The sequence below is a fragment of the Cryptotermes secundus genome, unplaced genomic scaffold (genome assembly GCF_002891405.2).
Source record: "Cryptotermes secundus unplaced genomic scaffold, Csec_1.0 scaffold407, whole genome shotgun sequence".
In the NCBI taxonomy this organism is placed as follows: Eukaryota; Metazoa; Arthropoda; class Insecta; order Blattodea; family Kalotermitidae; genus Cryptotermes; species Cryptotermes secundus.
The window spans coordinates 2338393-2362006 of record NW_019741981.1 but is presented as its reverse complement, the minus strand read 5'-3'; the positions used below and the strand labels follow the sequence as shown (position 1 = coordinate 2362006).

The window sequence follows — 23614 nt, the reverse complement described above, 5'->3', positions numbered from 1 at the left end:
GAACTCTCTGAAATCCTGAGATCCTCTGAGCCTCAGCATCCAAGAGAAGCTCACTCCTCCAAACACGTATTATTGGTTAATTTTGAAAACTGGGAGGTTTCCTAATTTCATAAATTTCCAATCGCATTATTTTGCTATGTGATTCTGTCCTTTATACACCTAATGTAGAACTGACAGCTCTGTGATGTATTATCAGCTTGGTGTGGGGTCTCTGTCACTCCCACTTAAAGTTTACAACTTAGCTTAGCCATAAAGTCTCAGGTTCTCAAAGGCCTTCTGCAGCAGCTGAAACTACCAGAATTACAGGAACAGCCTGTCCACATAGCAATACTGGAACTACATCACTTGCTGAATGTAAGAATGTGACTATCTACCTGATCTTTGTTTATAACTTATATGCCTTAAATCAAGCCGCCTCTGTGGTCTAGTTGTCAGAGTTCCTGGCCACAGATCCGGAGGTCCAGGTTTGATTCCCAGCGCTACCAGATTTTCTGAGAAGTAGTGGGTCTTGAATGGGGTCCACTCAGGCTCATGAGGATAACTGAGGAACTATTTCGAGGATATAGCAGCTCTGATCTAGAAAACCGAAATTAACGGCCATGGGGATTCATTGTGCTGACCACGCGACACCCTCTATCTGCTAAAGTTGGCACTAACTTCACTGACAAGCAGCAGTTGCTCGGTTGGCATAGTTCACTTGTGGACTAAAACTATGGAGTTTCTTCTTTTGTTTTGATGCCTTAAATCAATAAATCTGAATTATTATGAATTATGCTAGGCAAGTATAAATGTTCTCATTTAATCATAGGCAAACCCTGATGCTGAGTGGGTTGTCTTCTTTCATTTTCACAGATTGATCATTGAAGGTACAAGGGCCGGTTTTTATGGCTCACCCCTCATACTCATACTCATTTTCACGGATTTAATTCAGTGACTGATAAATATCCAGTATTCAAGGGCATTACCTCCTTTTAATGGCCGTGAAAAACTACAGGATGGAAATCATTAATTACAATATATTTCACCTTTACAGCAATGGAAGTGTTATGTCTGGAGTAAAATTTTACTACCCTTTTAGAGCATTTATTTTGAAATATCTGAATAGATTTCATCATGTTGAGGAGACATAATCAACAAGTATTTCTATGAGTTGAAATGCTGCTATAGTTTGTAAAGCATAAAATCATCCCACCTCTCCCACATTCATAATTATGCAGACAATGTCACATCAGCCATGAGTAATGAAATGCATTGAAAATGCATCCTCCACCACCTGAAATAAAGCAAAAGATAAATTAGCAAGTTCAGGTGCTGGAAAATCTTTCACAAAAACTCAAATATTCTGTAGAAATCAACAAAACCTTTTTTTTGGGCTTAAAGCACTGACATACGAGGGGGTACCCAAAAGAAACCGAACTTTTTTTTTTTAAACTTATTTATTCAAATTTTAAGCACAAACCTTCAATCCCCTTCAAAGTACTCTCCACTTACACTAATACACTTGTCTAGTCTTTTATTCCATTTTTCAAAACATTGTCTAAATTCATCTTTTGAGATGCTTGACAGCGCCTCCGTCGTTTTTTCCTTTCATGTCTCTTTTCATTCGAGGAAACAAAAAAAAGTCGCACGGGGCAAGGTCGGGTGAGTATGGAGGGTGAGGAACAGGGGTCATACCATTTTTGGTCAAGAATTGTCGTACAGACAGGGCTGTGTGAGCAGGGGCATTGTCATGATGGAAAAACCAGTCACCCGACTGCCACAAATCTGGCCGCTGAGCTCCAAGTCACTCCCGACAGCTCCACAATTTCTTCAATGGTCCATCGTCGATCTTCCTTGATGATTTCACGAATTTTTTCAACATTTTCATGTGTTCGGGCCGTGGAAGGACGACCAGAACGAGGTTTGTCATCAATTGACATTTCACCATTTTTGAAACGGGAAAACCACTCAAACACTTGAGTTTTCGTCCTTGTACGCCGTTTTTAACACTTCAAGAGTTTCTGTTCCACTTTTCCCGAGCAAAAAGCAGAATTTCATCGCCGCACGCTGTTCACGAAAATCAGCCATTGCAAAAATGACGATCACACAAAACAGTTGTCACTATAAACTCTGCCGAAACTAGTCCTTACCTTCTGAAGCAACAGTAGTCGGCTTATCGACTCAGGAATGTTAGCTCTATGCGCTTATAGCGGCAAAACGCGGTACTACAAAAGCTCTGCCCACAAAAAAATTAGTTCGGTTTCTTTTGGGTACCCCATCGTAAACACAGCTTTATAATATAGCAGAATATGACAGATGCATTCTGAAGACATGAAGTGACAACTGGTGGGGTACAGTTCAACATGTAACGAGTACAATTCCTGAACTCTGAAGTATAGTATAACCATTACAAAATGATTTTCTGTACACCAAACCAGGCAGCCAGATGTCCTGATTTGCCAATCTACACACTGTCGGACCATGCTGACTCATTTGTCTCCATGACTCAATCCAAAGGAATGGGATATCATTTCTGAGTGCACATCAAAACTCCCTGAACGATATCTACATGGTGCCACATCCCAGGAGATGGCATTCTTCAGTCACCGCCATGAAAACCTCAAATCTTACAAAATCTCAAGCAGTTAGTTGCTGGCTTCCCACCGTGCCGGCCCAAGTTCAATCCCGGGGTCTGGTCAAGTGGGATTTGTGGTGAACAAAGTGGCGCTGGGGTGGGTTTTCTCCGAGTACTTCGGTTTCCTCTGCCAATCTTCATTCCACCAAATTCTCCATCATCATAATCACCCAGGGCAGGTACAATAGGCCAATGAGTGGCCGCCATGGAGAGTATACCCAGCTGGACTCCACCCCTACTAAGCGAATTTAATTTTTTTTACATAATCCACATATATTTACAAATTTTTGTGTCAACATTTTTACTTCTAACTAATTAACCACCTTCTGACATAATTAACCAACTGCCAAACCAGACCAAACAGCCAAACATGGCCAAATCCCCAAAACTAAGCAACTACCTGATGACATGGTAAAATCTAAGAACCTAAAAATGAACAAAACATGTAACATACATTGTTTGTAAAAATGAAAAGAAAAAAAATTATTTATCCATGTCCTTCACTTGCATGAAAAGTCAACTTGTAATTTTGCCTTTAAAAATGTATATACATTTTCAGGTATACCTTGATGGAGCGAATATGAATGCACAAGTTGGCTTGTGTCGCCCAGGTGACTACGGTTCTGATGTGTCTCATCTGAACCTCCATAAAACATTCTGTATCCCTCATGGTGGTGGGGGTCCTGGAATGGGTCCAATAGGAGTGTAAGTTGTCTTCCACCAAGTGCTAATGTTCATGGCATCACAAAAACGTCCTTAGAAAATACAAGATGTAAACCAATCACTTGGAGTTTTTCCTTACTTGTTCCTATCATTTGAGATAACTTCAGAACACGCAAGATATACCCAACCAAAGCAATGGTCATGTTACTTATTTCTTAGTTTATTTAATAATGCTCTTCCAGTTGCCAAATGGGCAAACCTGTGTTAAAGATGAGTTCAGTAGATATTCAAAAGTATTTTCCTGGTATTTGCCTTGATGGACTGAAGAACAACTCCAGCCAGAACAGCTGCCCTCTAGGTCAAAACTATATTAGAATACAGGAATGGCAGCCATTCAGGTGCAACATTTGATCAAGGTTTGCTTAAATTTAGCTTAACTAAAAATATCTGGGGTATGAGAGTAACAAGAAAATGGGGAAAATTATAATAATATTAAGTTTCACAATCTGTACTCCTTAATTAATATTATTATGGTGATGGGGGTCATTTGCATGGATTGTGACAATAAAAGTACTACTAATCAGTATTCTGCATTACTCAGACTGGGGAAAAAATAGGAGTACACTGGGACAGCATATCACCTCTATGCAGACACCAAGAAAGCCCATGATTCTGGTAAGAGGGAAGTATTGCACAACATTCTCATCACATTCACTATACCAGAATAATTAAAATGTGTTTAAACAAAACATATATAAAGTGTGTACAGCTCAATATTTATCACATGCACTCCCCATTGAGGATAGTATGAAACAGAGATGATGTAACACAACTTCTTTTCAACTTTCCTTCAGAATATGCCATTAGGAAGAACACAGAAAGCCAGGAGGGAATGAAACTGAAAGGGACACATCAGCTCTCTATGCTGGTCAAGTTAATCTCTTGTGTGAAATTATAAATACCATAAAGACAAACAAGAGAAACTACTAGTCTGGTCTGCACTGATGTTTAATATACTGAGGTAGGGGTATGAATTGGACCACCCACACCCATCTAGTGCTGAGATTAAGAATGGTGGAGCTATATTTCCACTCCCCCATATGTCTTCATGGTATGGTGCTTGCTTAATTAAGACCAGACATAACTTGATCTTTACATTCATGTCTCATTAACCTGAATGCAGGATAAAATCATGATATAAATATAGTTAAGAGATCCTCTGAAAATGTGGCAATGTTCAAATATTTAGTAATGATAGAAAAAATAAAAATTGTATTTACAAAGAAATTAAGTAAAAAGTAAAGGTAGCCCTGTAACAGGCCGTGGAGGCCCATAGGATTGTGAGATGTTGAGGTTCCCACATTTTTTAGACAATTGGCTCATAGATGGTGGGAAGGTTGTCAGCCCTACACGCTGGCTGCCCTTTGCCCCCAAGAATATTCCTGGTACTTATTTCTGTTAGAGGCTTAGTCGACCCCAGGGTCATAGTGTAGCCAGAAGGATTAGGTCAACTGAGAAAATCCAATAACATCATCGGGACTTGAACCCATGACCTTCCAGTTTGTAGTATAGTGCCTCAACCAACTACGCTACTGCATGCCCCAAAGAAATTAAGAGCAAATTAAATTTGAGGAATGCTTGCTGCCATTCAGTTCAGAATCTTATGTTATCCCATCTGACACCTAAAAACATGTGACTCTGCATAACGCAGTCAGTATAGTGACCAAAGGGTTGTAGTTCGAGTCCCAGTGGGACTCCTCCATGTCATTCAGACCGGCTCTGGGGTCCACCAAACCTCCTATCCAATGAGTCCCAGGGGGTAAAGCGGCCGGGGCGTGAAGCTGACCACTCACCTCCAACTAGTGCCAAGATCAAGAAAATATGGGTCTATATATCCACTCCCCTATATACCTTCATGATGTTACTTAGTTAAATAGAGGGACAACTTTACTTTTTACCTAAAACATAAAGTTTAAAATATGGAACTATAATTTCATCTGTTGTTTGGTATGGGTGAGAAACTTGGTCTCTCACATTATGGGAAGACACCAGATTAAGAGTTCAAGAAAAGACTGCTAAGGGGAACACTTGAATCCAACAGGGATAAAGTGCTGGCAGGCTGGAGGAAGTAGCACAACAAGGAGCTTCATAATTTATACTTCCCACCAAATGTGATGGGAGGGGAGGGATTCATTGGAGATATCTGGCTCAGGATAGACATCAGTGGCAGACATTTGAGAACATGGTAGTGAACCTTCAGGTTGCATAAAAGGCAGTGAATTCTGGAGTGGTTTGGTGGCCATCAGCTTCTCAAGAAGGACACTGCTCCATGCAGTTAGTGATAGGTGGGACATGTAGCATGCACAAGGGAAAAATGAAACTTACACTGCAGTGTTATGACAGAAATATGTCCTAAATTTGCTAATGTGCAGTAAGATTCTCACTGTTGAACTATACATAATCTTTCTGTTGCATTTCATGAAGTATACGTATATGATACAAAAAATGTTTCCTTAAAGTTGTAGATTTTACTGAGATTACATAACAGTTTCTGGTTGGCTGATATAATTTTTTTAAGAACATTTATAGAATTAGATTTGAGCTTCATACAATGCCTTATATAGAACTGATCAAAATTGAAATTAAATTCCCGTAACAGATTTTGTTTAGAACCTCTTATGTCTCCCAGTAAAAAATTTCATTAAAATCCAGTTGTTCCAAAGATAAACAAGTATAAACCTCCATTACACATTCATTTCATGTACTTTGAGCAATAATCATGTAGAAATGTGTTTCTGATCTACATACAATGGAAGGTAACTTAGTGATGTAGAAACAACAAAAACTGTGTCATGAAATAGTTGATTTTTTTTTTACAATTTTATTTTGAGAAAATTTGTTGTGCTGCTCAATTGATTATGTAGTAACAGCTATTCTAAGTCCAGTCCATACAATAAGTCTGAAACTTTTCTTTTACATAGTCATAGGTTCAGTGATTTTATTCTGTGATCTCTTCTGTTCTCATTACTTCCTGACAACTGATCAAACTGACATACAGCTATATAGAATATACAGTTTGCCATTGTCATACAAGCAGCTAGCTTTAAGTTAAACAAGCCTGGGGACAAGCCTGCCTACACCAGTCATCAATGTCTTTAACACATATATCCAGCTTAGTTTCTGGTAAGGCTGTGCCATAGCTCAAGCGGTTAGTCACTGGCTTCCCATCGCGGCAGCCCAGGCTTGATCCTGGGTCTGTTCAAGTGGGATTTGTGGTGGACAAAGTGGCGCTGGGGCAGGTTTTCTCCGAGTACTTCGGTTTCCCCTACCAATCTTCATTCTACCAATTGCTCCACAATCACCCTCACCTATCATCTGGGGCTGGTACAATAGGCCAGAAGTGGCAGCAGTGCAAGGGACTTAGTCCCACCCCACTAGCAATAAAAAAAATAGTAGTTTCTGGTAATCAGTGACATTATATTAACGAAATTCATGAAGCACATCCTTTCTGAATTAGCAAATTAATCACCGAATCAAATGATATGAGATTACATAAAGATTTAAAGTCTGACATACACAGTTCAAAACTTTTTTTGGACAGAATAATCAATTATCTCAATATTGGGTTTACATATTTTTGTGTGCATATACTGACAATACTGATTAGGAAATAAATTCAGTTAAATTAGGTTTATATATGAATAGAGATACATTTAAATAACCACTTTTCCTAGCTTTAATGTACCATTCATTAAAGAAGTATGGCAAATCAGAATTCATGTAAGACACTATGACAAACATCTATTCACAAGGTCCTCCATGGAACAAGCTATAGTTTAGTCTTGGAAGTGAAGCTACAGTTACATGAAAGTTCACTGAAGAGGTGTGGTCCTGTGTACAAGACTGCAGTGCTGACTGAAGCTTTCATGAGCCCAAAGCTTATGTTGATAAGGGCTGGTCAAAAGCTAAAGGAAAGAACAACACTGTGGACTGGATTAAGCAGAGATAAGTCTGATTGAGCAAAGAGTCAGTAGCTCTTGGCTGTGCTGATATTTGCATGGTAATCCCAGAAGGGAAATTCATATGACAGATGGTCATACTTAGAGACAATATCACTACATGTGATGGTAACCCACTTGTTATAAATGCTTCTGATTTCAACATGAGCATGTTATCCACTTTACAGGAAAGCTCACTTAGCACCATTTTTACCCACACATCCTGTAGTGAACCCAATGGCTGATATGGGTCGTCATTCAAAATCATTTGGCGTTGTAAGTGCAGCTCCATTTGGATCATCTGCAATTCTTCCTATCTCATGGGCATATATCAAGGTAAAGTGTATTGTATGTGTACAAGACAAGTATTAGAAACTATCTACCAATACAGAAGAATGTGCTGATATACAAATCAAGATATTTCTCAAATCAAAGGCATTATATGTTTTATCAACTCCAAGATATTTCAAAGAATTGAAAATCAAGATTATTTTATTCTTAAGATGTGCAGGACACTGGCCATGAGTTGTCTTCTTTCAGATGAATGTAGGTTAATTTCGTTTTGCATCACAGATATTGCAGATATTCAATCAATATAAATCAAACGTTCTGTAGAAATTTTATGAATTACTGTCCATATGCAGCAAACATAATAATAACTGAACTGGTTGACTTGTATAAACATTTTTCAGAACCCAAAAGTATCTGCTTCAAATACTAACTGAAGAATCTCATGGTTTTACATAGTTTCAGATGAATACCTTAAAATTAATAACAGCCCCTTCTTTCCTCATTGTTCCCAATACATTATTCATGATCATCATTAAATGACCTAAGAAATAATATAAATAAGGAGAAATTAAAACAAAATAAATGGAAATTTTTCTACAGATCTATCACATATCTGTATGTATGGAATTCTTGCTTGGAACAGAAATTTTTTCCCTAGTCACCATATCCAGAATCAATAATAGGTTTAACCCACTCTACAATCCAATGGATATTGGGAGCTCTTTCCACAGGTGTAAAGTGGAGAGAGTGCGAAGTTGGCCATCTAGTGCAAATGTTAAGAATGTGTGGATCTTTAACACCACACCCCTCTACATTAAGGTATAGTGCTTATGTCCAGCCACAGTTTGTTTGCTGTGTCGAAGATAAAGTCTAACTGGAACTAGATCATCAACATACTACTATTTCTTTGTTTCAAAAATTTATATCATAGCCCAGCATTTCAGTTCATCTTAGAATCTTAACCTTTCACCATCTACTCTAATTATACAAACTGCAACCCTGAAAACTCTCATATTCGTAATATACATGTTTCATAAATATTTTAATTACAGTGTCAGATTCAAAGAAAATAAGCTGGAAAGCTGGCACAATGTTTTCATTTGGTTAATATACTCATAAAAATGAAGGTAGACCTGAGATGTTGACATCAATATTTACTAAAATAAAATAAGGTTTCAAGGAACTTCAGTACTCCAAAACACAGGTGTGAAAGGGTTACTTCATTAAGTGAATGTCAGTAATTCATTATTTGGAAGATCAAAAGCTTTTGGTTGTCAGCAGATGTCAATGTTGAGCAGAACTCAACACTGATACAGGTAATTGCTCAAGAGAAATTATTTGGAGATTAAGTTGGGGAAACTTCAGAGAAACAGAACTGAATATTATTTTCAGACATTATTTTAGATGGAATCATTAACTCCCTATATATAATTCACTGGTTAACTTTTCAGATGATGGGACCACGTGGACTGAGGAAAGCAACTCAGGTGGCAATTCTGAATGCTAATTACATGAGCAAAAGATTAGAAGGTCATTACAAGACATTATTCAAGGGACAAAAGAGTTCGCTTGTAGCTCATGAATTCATTCTGGATGTTCGAGATTTCAAGAAGACAGCAAACATTGAAGCAGTCGATATTGCCAAGCGACTTATGGACTATGGTACAGTATCATGTTCCACAAAACCATAGGAAGGTCAGATTTTGTTCCAAAATACAGGTATCACTATTTATGTGTGCAAGAGAAAGGTAGAGTGTGAGAGTTAAGTGGGGAGGGCCAACTCTCTGGGGACAAACAACGTAGATTTAATTCAGTTGACACCAAAGCCATCAATGGACATGATCCTGGGTCACTTCAATCCAGGTCATATCTTCACAGTAATCTACTTAAAATCCAGTTTAATATTCTTCTTCCAACTTGTTCTTGGTCTTCCAAGTGACTGGTTCACCTTTCCAGTGGAAATGTTGCCAGAAGAAAAATAATAACAGTGAAACTATTCTGGCAATGAAGATCATAATTTATTGGTATGATGCTCAAAGAGTGTATTATGTATTGATGGGTTTGAAAATTATTATTAATTCTATTTAACCTGGTTCTCCTAATCATAATATCAAATACACCACTTGAATATTAAAGCCATATGATGTTACTCAGGTTTCCACGCACCCACAATGTCATGGCCTGTCGCTGGGACTCTGATGATTGAGCCAACTGAGTCTGAAGACAAAGAGGAACTGGACAGGTTCTGTGATGCCTTAATTTGTAAGTAATACTTAAAATCATTACAAATAATAAGCCTTATTGATTCATCTTCTAGAGCAACTGCACGGATGGCAATCATTGTAAGGAAGCAAAAAAATATGGAGGAGCCAAAACTTACGCAACAGCCGTTAATGTTCAAACACTTTTTATATTATTTAGATATCAAACAAGAAATAAATGACATAGAGGAAGGGAGGATGGACATCCGCACCAATCCTCTTACAATGGCCCCTCACACACAAGCGCAAGTGATCTCAAGTGACTGGAACAGACCATACACAAGGGAACAAGCTGCATTTCCAGCTGTAAGTATATCAGACCACGAAGAAACAATTCCTTTCCAAAATCACAATTATGACAGGTTTTTATTTTAGTTACTTAGCTCAGTCAGTATAGCAACCAGCTAAAGGCTGGATAACCAGGGTTCAATTCCTGGCAGAGACAAGATATTTATGTGAGAGACAACTTCATAATTTGGAATATTTTAGTGTGATTAAACACAAGATGAGGTGGACAGGATATACAGCATGCACTGGTAAGTCCGAAATTTATACAAAATTTTGAATGAAGAATCTCAAGGGAACGGATGTGGGAAAGCTATACACATATAGATGGAAAGACAATATTAACACAGATATGTGAGAAATAAGGTGTGAAGATGGAGAATGGAATTTGCTAACTCGGGGTAGATTCAAATGGTGGACTTCATGAGTATGGTTATGTATGTTTTTGTTTCATAAAAAAAGAGAATATTACAACCAGCTAAATAATTACAAACGTCTTCAGTAATATGACAAAAGTTTGTGGTTTTTAAAAAGTCAATATTGGGATGGAAGGTGGGGAGCCATCAGTTTACATATAAATCATTTTATAAAATGTGGTGTACATATTGGTTGGCTATCAGAATAATTCATTTAATTTCTGCTTACACATTGTCTTTTGGTATGTTATGTACAGAAGAGAATAATTATTTTTATTATATTCTACTGCACTGGGTATGGAAAAGAATTAATATGCAACTGACACTGTAAACACATATATGTAACAGAAAATTATTTTAGTGGAGAGTAGTTGTTTGTAGTATACATCCTGTGTCATAGGTACCAGCCTGGTGCCAGCACGCCACCACCATCACCATGATATTTTAGGTATTACTATTTCTTCTACAATTTTAATGAGAGTATTTTCTTTTTCTCTGCTCTAGCCATTTGTTCATGCTGAAACAAAAGTGTGGCCAAGTGTTGGAAGAATTGATGATATATATGGAGATAAACATCTCGTCTGCACTTGCCCACCAATTTTACCAGCCTACTGATCTGTATTTTGACATGTTTTGCATACAATTAAGAATTATAGAATGAAGTTCCTTCCTCTTTTATGTTGTTTTATTTCGTGTTTCATTGTGGAAATGTCAAAATATATTTACTTAATATATACTATCAGACATGCAGAAATGTATTCAGTAGAAAGCATGCTCAAAGAAATGCAGAAGAGGTAAATAATGTTTTGAGATTTGAGGTCTAGTTGGTGGTGTGTATTAAGATACGCAATCTGGAATGTAATGCTATGATATTTTGATATTTAAGATTATTTAACAGTGTTGTCTGAATATCACAGGTTATACAGCATCAAATACAGAGTGAAGTCAGTTGTTTAGTGTAAGAAGGGAAATAGAACAAAGTGGTCATAATCTGTTTAAAAGTTCTTACCTGAAAGTAGCCTGAAATGACTTAGGAAACCCCTGGGGGAAAAAAAATCATTCCCCAAACAAGTACCAAAATGTATACCTCTTGAATGCAGGTAAAAAATACTACTGTTGAGCTACCTTACTTGGAGTGATGGAGATGAACGGAAAGTTGAAGGCACTTTATATTCAATGGACATACACAACTAACAATGCCATCCAAATGTATTAAAATAGACTAATTTCAACCTTTCAATGCATATCATTACTGTATTCCATAATGGTGCAGGTGCCTGGTCAAGATAGCAGAAGAGTACATTTCTTCATTACTAGTACCATTACCACAATGTTAATACTTTCCCTGTAACACATGGGGGTTAAAAATACCGTTTCCAGATGACAGACATTACACAGACAAGAGAAGAGAATGATGATGAGGACTGTACTCTTGACCGAATGTTATTAGGGTGATCAAATCAACAAGGACATTATGAATGGCACATACAGCAACCACCATGGAGATGAGGAAGGCACATATAAAGCAGAATGAAGGGGACGTGGGAGACCTAGATAAGATGTAGGACTCACCAGTCATCTGAATCATTTTCTGACTTGGAGGAATGTTCAAAACTAGGAGCAATAGCTACAGCTTTCATATTCTATATAGAAGTTTCTGCTTTGTACTTCTGTCAATATAATTTTCCCACATTGTTGGAGTGACCTGAAATTTGAAAGAATAGATCTGTACCACTGTGTGGTACAAAATATTACAAAACGTTAGCAACAGAAGAAACTGTAAGTCACTGCAAGTCTTTGTTTCATAACCAACACAAAAAACATACAAACTGGTTACAGTAATTCCTCCACACCTTTACACAACTTCCATTCCAAGGCCATTTGGACTAATGCTGCTATTTTAATATCTCTTAGCCTGGGAACAAAAAAAGTTCAAGAGGGGCTGAAATGGCAATGACATGGTGGTGTGTATAAAAACGTTTCGATAATGCTCTTCAATAAATCCATAAATTTTAAATGTGAGACAGAATTTCTTACAACATATTGTCACATGTGACTAGACACAGGGTTTGGATGGATAACTGAATTTATTCAGCACACAGAACATGTAACTACAAATAACAAGAACAGTTTCCCTTATTTACACTCTTCAGTATGCATAAAGTCTTCTGCTTGTTCGCAAGTCGTTGCTACGAAGCAGCTGCTAACAGTGGAACTCAAGACTGACTGCTAACTACCGACTGACTCCCTTAAGAGTCAAAGTTATGTTACGACCAACAGTCAGTCGGCCAGTCTGTCTTGAAATGAAGCACCCATCTGGGGCTTGCCACCAAATTTTTATTACTGTCAGACAGTTGAGGGTTTGTTGATATGGGGCACTCTCTCTGACAATAGGGCAGGTCTGCCATTCACAATTGCTGCTGGCCCTCGCCAATGCAGTCATTCCCAGGTCCAAGTCCCATGGGACTCATGACCATATTTTACTATCTCAGATTCGAGACTCCCCCAATCTGAAGGGCCAGGTACCCTTATTTATATACCACAGGAACAGGGTGGCCCAGTTTATTCCCAGGCACTGGGTTCCCTTTTTGTCGTCTCCTGTGACTCACAGGGCTTCCAGTGGTGGTATTCAACGCTGCATCCACACGGGAACTGGCTCACTTTTCACGTTTGTTCAAGTTATATAGCCTTGGCGTGGACCACACAGAAAATATAGCTTCCATTTAATCGTATATTGTTCCTTGTTTAATCAAGAAGGCGGCAACGTGATTAACGCGCCGTTAACTAGCAACAGCCGCACAATTCCTTCCGCTATTCCAGCTTTCAACCGTCATGTCAGCATATCTTTCGGATTAACATTAGGTTCCATGAAAACATTAAAGAAATTACATACACCTCAGACATGTACTTACATGGCGTCTTAACTGTAGAGAAATTTCCTTCAGTGTGGCTCAAACGGCTCAAACTGTGGATTCACTCATTTTCAAAGGACTAGGATGCCGCGCCATTCACCAGAGGTTGCTTCGGTTGCTCTATACACAATGTAGGGTGGGTTAGAGCTATTCAGAACTATTCACTATTTGACATATCCACACTCTGCTCACGTCTTCACACATCAACAAAACTCGCATATGGACGTTTGTACCGTTTGTACCATGCGCGCTATCACTTCCCCGCTTTCACGACTTCACGACCGTTCAGGACGTTCTACCTGGTTCAACTCGTTCAGCTTGAGCGAGCTTGATCAGCTTGTTGGTCCCTATGTACCAACATCTGCATCCGAAAATTCCCAGTTTAACAAACAAGTATCGGTTAACGTATCGAATATTAGCCTACATAGTTCTTGCCGACGTTTTTCGGTTAAATTTGGTTACACCTTATGGAACAGGCCCCGCAGGCAATAGCCATCATGTCTCCCTCAAGCGCGGATTTTGAAACATTTGTCTGATTTTCACGAAACTCGGCATTAACGATGTACCACTCACAGCCATCATTTTCAATTTATTACAATTTGTAATAAAATCATGATGGACACGCAAACTCGCGATGTGCGAGACACAACCGACACAACTGTAGCAGACCACTGCACGCCTTACTTCTCACTCGGGCAACACTTGTTCGGATTGAACAATGTCGGGTTACATTAGGTTATGTTTCATTTGCGCTTACAACTGCGCACCTCCTGCTAACTGGGTCATCCCTTGCTGAGATTGAGCAATGTGAAATTATGTTAGATTGGATGTGCGGATCCACTTATTCCTACTGACATTTGCGATCGAGAGCATTATATTGCGTTTGTTTAGATTATACTGACGCATCACACCAACTCACATCCATCACAGCATAAAATTGGACCTTGTCATTCTGATGAGTTTACAAATTCATACCTTTGAAATTTCACCCAAGATATTTAAACATTTTCAAATGTGGGGGGAAAAAATTACAACTTTTTAAATCCCCAAAGTTTTCGTTTTTCCGAGATTTCAAAATGTGAGTGGATTCTGGAACCTTGACCTTTCAAAGTCATTTTTAACAATTTTCCCTAACTTTCAATAACTCCGTTATTCGAAATTGGCAAGTTTTGAAACTAAACATGTGAAATATATAAACATTCAACAACTCAACTTTCTATATTTTATATAAGATACTCGAGTTTGTTGACACATACCAAAAACTTAAATGATTTTTTATATTCTCAATATGGGCATTCAATGCACATTTAGGCAGCAAACATATTTGGAATCCCATCACACCACTTGCCTGCTTCTGCTAGTCAGCATCTCTACACTATGCAAGAACCATGAAAGAACATTCTTCTGTTAAGAACATTTGAAGGCTTTATTCGTAAGTCATTTTTGTATGAATGGAATAAGTAAATCATCTGTGTCTGCATGTGTGAGCAAATTTGCAAGTGTGCATGTGCGTACACCCAGCCCTTCAATAGGCTGTCAGATTGGTCTGAATTAGAAGTGCAAAACCACAGCAAATACTGAAAACAACGAAATTCAAGTCTGGAAGCAACACTGACAATGTGTCCTCCTCCATCAACTGCCCCTTAAGCAATGCATAAGATGACGGATCCACTTTAATCCACGCATGAATATGCAGATATAATCTACTTTCTCAGCACAGATCACATAAAACGAATGGAACTGTACAGAGAACATCAGCCTAGTATTTTCAAGCATGTATGTGCAAAACACAGAAATCTATGTTTGAGCAAATAAATGAACAAAAATAATTTATATAATGCAGATTTTTATGACATATGTTACATTTTAACATGATAATATAATGGTCGTGACATAGCTCAGGTGGTTAGTCACTGGCCTCCTACCGCGGCAGTCCGGGTTTGAGCCCTCATCAGGCCATGTGGGACTTGTGGTGGATGAAGTGGCCTGGGGCAGGTTTTCTCCGAGTACTTCGGTTTCCCCTGCCAATCTTCATTCCACCAACTGCTCCAAAATCACCATCATCTGTCACCTGGGGATGGTACAATAGGCCAGTAGTGGCTGCAGTTCCAAGTGGACTCAGGCTCACCCGACTAAGAATAACAATAAAAAAAAAGATAATTTCAATCAATTGGCTTATATATATATATTTTTTTTTTTTTTTCTGGATTACAAACAGCATAAAGTGTCACTGTCTTCAGAAACAGCCAAGTACATGGATTAAAGCAATGGTTCCCAACCTGTGGTCCGCGGGATAGTTTATTTTCATTTAACTTTATCTTATCGTGTTCCTCACACCTGGAATATTTGCAATGTATATCTCTGGCTCTTGAGGCCCAAGGTTGAAGTAAAATTTAACGGGACTGTTGGTACCGTAACAGTACCTTCCCTTTGCAAAGCAGAGGTGAATAACGAACGATTTGTGTAGCTTTTTCCAAGGACATTTTCTTTTGGTCGGCCCATTGCATCTCAGACCCGTCTTTCAGGGTAGACTGTTGTCCTTACCTGATGTCTGGCCATTCTTCCCCTCCTCCCCACCAAATCCATCCCTCTTTGGTTGGGAATAAAGCTGGGACCACTGACCACGTTTCTTATTCATTTCAGTGGCAGAGTGAACAACCTGTGTGTCTTTATTTTTTGTGCAGTGAATTTTTATAATATTATACAAGTGTGTTTTTCTCGGTTTAATATTCAGTTTTTCTGCTCTTGTTCAAATAACTGAGTTCACAACAAAACTTCTGATTTTCAGTTTGTTCACGCTCTTATTTAGATATGGATCAGTGTTTAAAGTGTGGATCGTTGATTAGGTGAGTGTTAAATTCATAATATTAGGCCTAACTGATATGTTTGTGATCTTTTGAATAAGCTCCATTTATAACAGTATTTTATTGTCATAAATGACACATTTAGTGTTGTAAAATCATAAGTTACTGCTTCACTTTCATGATATGTAAAATATAAAAAAATTTCCCTTTTGGATTTTATGGGGGCCGTGGTCAATTAACATTCAGTACAGGGGGTCCGCGGCATCAGAAGGGTTGGGAAACACTGGACTAAAGCATTCGAAATTATGTAATCTATAATTCTTATGAATAACTTTGAAAAAATTTCAAGTAACCAAAATGGGTAATACTTGATACTCATCTACTACTAACATATGAGTGGTTCTGTCTCAAAACTAGTGCCTTGAATGTAAGAAAGACAGGGAACTTTTAATCAGCAAAATGAAACCAATAACCAGAATCCAAAATCCATAACATATATTTTTTGTTATTTAACTGCACTAATATAATGTCTACTACATATCCATGATTCCACTGTTCTTTTATACAAATACACCTAGCATACAGATGACAAATATGACATTACAATGTCAGCGAAGTGGAAACTACCTAAACTCTATACAAATTAACAACTCTTACATCAACATTGCACCAGAATTATGTAATTCATTATCACTGTAGCTAATTATGATATGATACTGCATTGGTCACTACATAAACTGCTGTAACTCACTTATGATGTGTGTAAAAGTACAGAAGTTGGAAAGCTTTTACAATTGGCATTACACAAAATTAGGAAAGCTCTAAAAACTCCCAGTTCATCTATGAAATTTAACATTTAACACAAAAAAGGTATGCATATGAGGTGAAAAGTGTTGAGAGAATAGTATACACAACAAGGACCTTCATATGATGATGATGATGGAAATGTTCTTTTCTTCTCTATTAACTGAAAAAAGTAGCTGCATCAGTTTATACTGTGACACAGAGCAAAGGTTTAGCATAATATATTTTTTTGTATGGCAACTTTTATGACAACTAAAAGTGCACATGAATCAAGGATTAAAAAATAAACAGAATCTTCCAGACTGAAAAAAACAAGAAGATCATACATTTTCTATATATATCAATACCAAATGCAATTCCTATAATAAATATTGTGCAAGCACAAATATGGAATGTAATGGAATATTTCTGTTTTGTAACTGAGACTAGTACCAGAGTAATATAAACGTCTTTTAGGTTCCTGAAGAATATACTGTATGCACACAATACAGCTTCATAAGTTGAAAGAGGGAACAAAAAATATAACAGCTGATGGATAGAAATCTATCAATAACATTGAAAATTAGTTATACTGTGGATTTGTACTTGGTTTTTGATACGTCACAAATAGTATGATTAAGAAAAATATTTATGATAAAATAAGAATTGCAATGATTTTGTGTAATTTAATTTATAGTATAATTGTATTAAGTCTAATAATCACAAATGAAACGTAAATCTTATGAAGCATTTACTGCACTGCACTGTAAAGCTGTTCCAAACATATGTTGCAAATTTAGTAGGTTCAGCAGTATAAAATACACATACACATAAATCGATTCAAATTTTCTAGTACACAACTGATTACACCTAAACATAGTTCTTTCATAATGTACTGTTTTAAGAACCAAATATTATACACTCCAAATAAATAAAAGGATAGTAAGAGCACTGAAATAAGTACAGGTTAGAACTGATAAAAATGAAGTACAGAGGTAATGTGGGATGTGTTTCACTAGAGAAAAACAACTTTTTGCTAGCAACTTGAAATGAAACTCTGAAGTGTGCTGCAACATATCTGTAAAGTGGCTGCATTAGTGCAAATCTTAGATTTTGTTTATACATCAAAAAAGTAAAAAGGTCTAAAATGTTTATTATGTTTTTATTTATTAATTAAATGATCATTTAAGCTGGCATACAAATAAAACTGAAACAGCAGCCAGATTTAACTGTCTTGAATGTCAGATTGATACATTAACATCAAACTTAAGAACTCTTAATAATATTCACAACATATTTGAAGGTGCAAAGGTAAATTGGTTCCTGTACTTAACTAATTAAGCACTATGCCACGAAGACATATGGAGGAGTGGATATATAGATCCATGTATTCTTGACCTTGGCACTAGCTCAAGGCAAGTGGTCAGCTTCACACCCTAGTCACTTTATCCCAGGGGAAACAGCAGTGTGCAGCAAACAAAAGAATATTTGAATGAAAACTAAACTCCGTGGCCCATAGTTCGCAAGTGAACTATACCGACCAAGCAACTGCCGCTTGTCAGCAAAGTTAATGCCAACGTTTGCGGATAGAAGGTTTCATGTGGTCAGCGCAATGGATTCCCCACAGTCGTTAATCTCGGTTTTCTAGACTGAAAGAATATTTGAAAGCTTTCCAAAATTTATGGTGTACCACAATCCACAATTAGTAGGTGCAGCAGACAGGTAAGTCAACTCTTAAATATGATAGCACTTCATTATGCTGACACACAGCATTGTTACCAGTATGTATAATACAATTAATCTCATCTAAAAATGGCTCTAAGATATTTTGGGGTCAAACAAAAGAATCTGAAATAAAATTGATTAAAACTAGCAGAACCTAATAATGTACAAAGTTGATTTTCAAAAGAAAAAGCACTAGCAGGAGAAAGTGGCTGCATGCCTTCCTCAGGGGAAACCAATCTCTGACAATCATAACCCATGAGGGGATTTCTGCAGCCCAGATTAAGGCCTTCACTCCAGAAAATGATCAACAGTTTTCAGATATGTATAAAGTGGAAATGTTAAAAATAAAGCTAACCTAAGTAAACTGTTCAATACTAATGAAACACAGATTATTTGCTGAGCAACAAAAAGTAAAGTGATAACTATGAAAGTGAAGATGCAAGTCATTGCACTCACATCTACAGTGCAAGGTGGACTGGTATCAGTAATTAATTACCCCAATGCTAATGTTTCTCCACAAAAATATAAAAACACAGCTGATGGGGGGCAATCCACCAGAGACCATATATGCCCATCACCCATCAGCTTGGGTGCAGATAGATATCTTCACTGACTGGCTGTAAGACCTTCCAAAAACCTCATTTCTGCCCTAGGTGGATATTAATCACAACTGTCACCAATGATGTCAATAAAAGTCATGTTTCAGCTTTGTGCTTGACCTCAAAAAGCACAGCAAAAATACAGCCTCTGTACGTGTCTCTTATGGCATCACATACTGCCTGAAAGCGCAATACAATCAAAATACATTCAAAGAATAACATCAGCAGAACTGTTAATACTTGTATTTTTTGGATTGAGAAGCTTATATCACAGCAACATGGCACTGAAACTGTTGCCAACTGGTTCAAGAATAGTCCAAGTGACATTTCTGAACCCTCTGACGTTGTAACACCTCTTTCAGGAGACTGTAAAATGTGAATTATACTACTGAAAATTATTACTGCCTCTACCCTCTGAATTAATTCAGTCAAAATCTATTTCTATACTCTTGTCTCTTACAGCTTAGAAGTCCTACAAACGCAAACCCATTTCCCTGTCTTAAAACGTCAGACCAATTACAGCCAAGAACCTTGTTCAGAACAGCTATGTACACATGCAGTTTGCTTTATAAGACAAATGGAGGATGCATAGGTAATCACACAGAATAAACTGAAGAATCACCAAAATGCAAGAAACAGAAGCAGCTAGAATCTCTGATTAAGAAACAAACAATAGTTTACAATACAGGAAGAAAATCAGATATGTTTCCTGTATCTCAGATTCATAAACACTAGACAAGTAGGCCCAAGAAGAACAAGAAAATCATGCCAAAATTATCTTCAGAGCCTAATGATGACAGTGGGCCTAAGAGTTATGCAGTGATGCAGACAGTGAATACAGCAATTGGTAAAATCTAGACTGTATATACTGTGCAGAAGCTTCTGTTGACTCCATTGGGGTGAATCAATGGATAAGGTATGGCATTTGTTTAAAGGGGAACAGATTCTGAAATTTTTTTCTCCTGTGATATATGGTATGAATGCAACAAAACAATCTGCAATCTGAAAAATATGTTGTAATATAAATCAATTCTTTAATTTTTTCTTGTATGAAATATACTGCAATTATATAAAGAAACTCAAGTGATTTTAGTCCACAAGCGAACTATACCGACTGAGCGACCGCTGCCTGTTGGAAAAGTTTAGTGCCAACTTTTGTGGATAGAGGGTGTTGCATGGTCAGCGCAACGAATTCCCATGGCCGTTAATTTCGGTTTTCTAGACCAGAATGGAATTATATATAACAAATTAATTCACTCTCTGCATTAGGGCACCATAACTTCCCAATATGAGGTAATACCTCTCTCTTTCATCTCACTTTTTAGTATCAAAATTTATTTTTCAGAATGTTTTGACTTATGTAACTTCTCTCCTCTAGCTCAGAGACGTAATATTTCAACAGAGGACTTTCAGGACATTCCCCCTTCAGACTTATCAGCCTTTCAAAAAGGACCCATGTCTGGCATCTCTATTCTGTAAAATTTATTTCTTTGGAAAAAAAAAAAACTATTTTTAACCTCATGTTTGGTTGTCAAGGCATAAAAGCAAGTAAGTAAAGGTATCCCCTTAAGAGGCCATGGAGGCCCATAGGGTTGTGAGATGTTGAGGGTCCCACATTTTCTACACAATTGGCTCACAGATGGCGGTAAGGTTATCAGCCTCATGTGCCGGCTGCCCTTTAACCCCAGGAAAATTCCTGCTACTCATTTCTGTTAGAGGCTGAGTCGACCCCAGGGTCATAGTGCAGCTGGAAGGATTAGGTCAATTGAAAAAAAATCCACCTCATCAGGATTCTAACCTGGGACCTTCCGGCTTGTAGCATAGTGCCTCAACCAACTATGCTACTGCATCCCCCGCTTTTCAAGGCATAAGTGGGGGAAAAAAGTAAAATAGTCCTGAACAAACTGATAGAGTCTGAAAAATACTTTATCCATCGAATGTAATATTTCAATCCAACCAATACCAAATCAACAGGACTGACAGTAAAAGTACTCATGAGTACAAGCTGCACGAGGTTGGACTCCCATTTGTCGCAGAAGAGGAAAAAAACAATAGCAGTAGCTGAAATAACAGTTCATACCAGAAGATTACTTTCTTGTTCCACTGAGAATTCCATCCTAAATGGGGTAAGTTAAGTAACATTTTCATGGAATTGGGGACTAATACTGACAGTATGAGTAAGTATAACTGAGGATATCACTTTCCCTCCCAGTTCCACTTTCTTCTTTGTCTTCCACAAATATGAAGTGCTTTGAAGTATATTCAAAAGTTCAGAAGTTAAATTAATCTTTCAATTTAGTCCTGTGTCTGCTGCTTGGAGCATACTGACATGTCATTTTATGAATCTGACTATTGTGACTATATATAGTGTCCAGTCTGACACTATTTGTTATGTCAACTAATGCTTATTATTTCACCTCGTGGCTTGTCTCTTGAAGTTACTGCCATGATCTACGAAATGTTATGTGGACACTTTCTGTACCTATGTCATTATGTTCTAACACATGTTAAAAAGGTAAAGTTTTCTCAGTGCTTAACTAATTCAGCACTATGCCATGAAAGTGTATGTACAGATCCACATTTTCTTGACATCGGCACTAGCTGGAGGTAAGTGTTCAGATTCACGCTCCGGCTGCTGGGGAGAAGTCCCTCAATATCCATTGGATAAGAGGCTGGGTGGGCCCCAGAATTGGTGTAGATGACATGGAGAAGAGAACATTTTTGCCTCTACCAGGACTCGAACTCTGACTCCTCAGCCATCCAGCCCATAGCCAGCAGCTATAACAACTGCACTATCCCGGCTCTGAACACATGGTTCACTTCCTAAATAAATTCAGATAGATTACAACATTTTTTTAGCCTTACGTAACTTTGCTTCTGAAACATTTTTATTGATATAGGAGGAACAAGACCATTTATATCTCCAGCACATCAAAGTTTCAGTTCCATACTGCAGTCTCCTTACAGGCTTCCATCTTCTAATACCTGTGCCTTACATTATTGCTATATGGAAACACAGACAATGAAACTTTGTTTGACAAACTAAAACAGTGGTTCTCAGCATTCGTTAGCTTGTAGTACCATTTTAAATGCAAAGTCATGGCACTCTTCAACTATTAAGACAAATACAAGTTGGTATCAGAAAGTTCCCGGCCTATAATTGTTGTAACTGCCTCGGTGAAAGAATGTGAGAGGGGAGGCCAAGGTCACACTTCCGCAAGCCTATTGCATCAGTCTGCCATGTGACACTGCACTGTGAACATGTGTTATTTTTACATGAGAGCTTTTCAACTTCATGTTTCATTTTGACTTTGATGGATGGTAAAATCAAGCAACCATGTCTGCATCAAGTTTTGCGTGAAGCTTGGTGAATCTGCTACCTAAACCCTTTAAATGTATTATGAGAATTTTGGAGAGCATTCTTTAAGATAGACAGCAGTTTCTGAATGGCATTTATGTTTCAAGGCCGGTCAAGTGTCAGTTGATGGCGAACATTCAGGGCATCCAAGCACCAGCTAAACAACAGAAAATGTTGAAAAATTCGAGTACTCATCCATAAAGACAATCGCCAAACAATCCATGAGCCTGCAGACATCGTTGCGATCAGTTATGGAGTTTGCCAAGAAATCTTTGCCAAGAAAATTTGAACATGTGCTGCACTGCTCCTTCATCATGCCAATGCGCCCACCCACGTCTCTGAGAACCAGAGTTTGTGACTAACAACAACATGGTTACTGTTCCCCATCCTCCCAACTTACTGGACTTAGCCCCCTGTGATTTGGCTTTGTTTCCAAATTTGAAAATGAAACTGAAGGGACGTTTTGGAACAGTGTCTGACATCAAAAGGGAATCATAAGCGGCACTTGACAGCGTTAAGGAAAATTACTTTCGCGGTGCATTTGATACATAGAATAAAAAATGAAGGGATCACTGTATACATTCCCAGGAAGAGGATTTTGAAGGACACGGCAGCCAAAATTGAGTAAGTTAAACCAGCATTTCTTTTTTGACCTAGTCCCGGAACTTTCCGATACATCCCTTGTACATATAATTAAGACCAGTTATGCATGGTGTTACCTTAACTGTAAAAAGAGAAGAAAAATGAGCAGTTTACTCGACTATTACTTTCTATAATAAAAAAGTTAAAAAATAGACCTTCTTATCCTTTGGTAATGACCACACATAAGCAAAAAAGTAAAATAAAATTTACTATCTAAATTTTCACCGCAATCTAATTGAAAACCAATGCAAGAAATCACACTT

At 37.7% G+C, this 23614-nt stretch overlaps 1 protein-coding gene and 1 long non-coding RNA gene across 2 annotated transcripts in view; one reads left to right on the top strand and one right to left on the bottom strand.

Annotated features, from left to right (window-relative positions):
* Positions 1-11518, top strand: part of LOC111872921 (glycine dehydrogenase (decarboxylating), mitochondrial) — a 30549-nt gene extending 19031 nt beyond the window's left edge. Inside the window, exons 14-19 of the mRNA XM_023867211.2 lie at positions 3174-3319; positions 7464-7611; positions 9018-9228; positions 9721-9828; positions 9988-10133; positions 11033-11518. Coding sequence (XP_023722979.1) covers positions 3174-3319; positions 7464-7611; positions 9018-9228; positions 9721-9828; positions 9988-10133; positions 11033-11143 — 870 coding nt within the window. The 3' untranslated portion in view covers positions 11144-11518. The remainder of the gene's footprint in view (positions 1-3173; positions 3320-7463; positions 7612-9017; positions 9229-9720; positions 9829-9987; positions 10134-11032) is intronic.
* Positions 952-13789, bottom strand: LOC111872922. Its single transcript, XR_002844317.2, has 4 exons — positions 13441-13789; positions 12101-12262; positions 3180-3297; positions 952-1273 (listed from the first exon to the last, which is right to left on the bottom strand). It is a non-coding gene; the product is annotated as an uncharacterized LOC111872922 (long non-coding RNA).
* Between the last annotated feature and the right edge of the window lie 9825 nt (positions 13790-23614).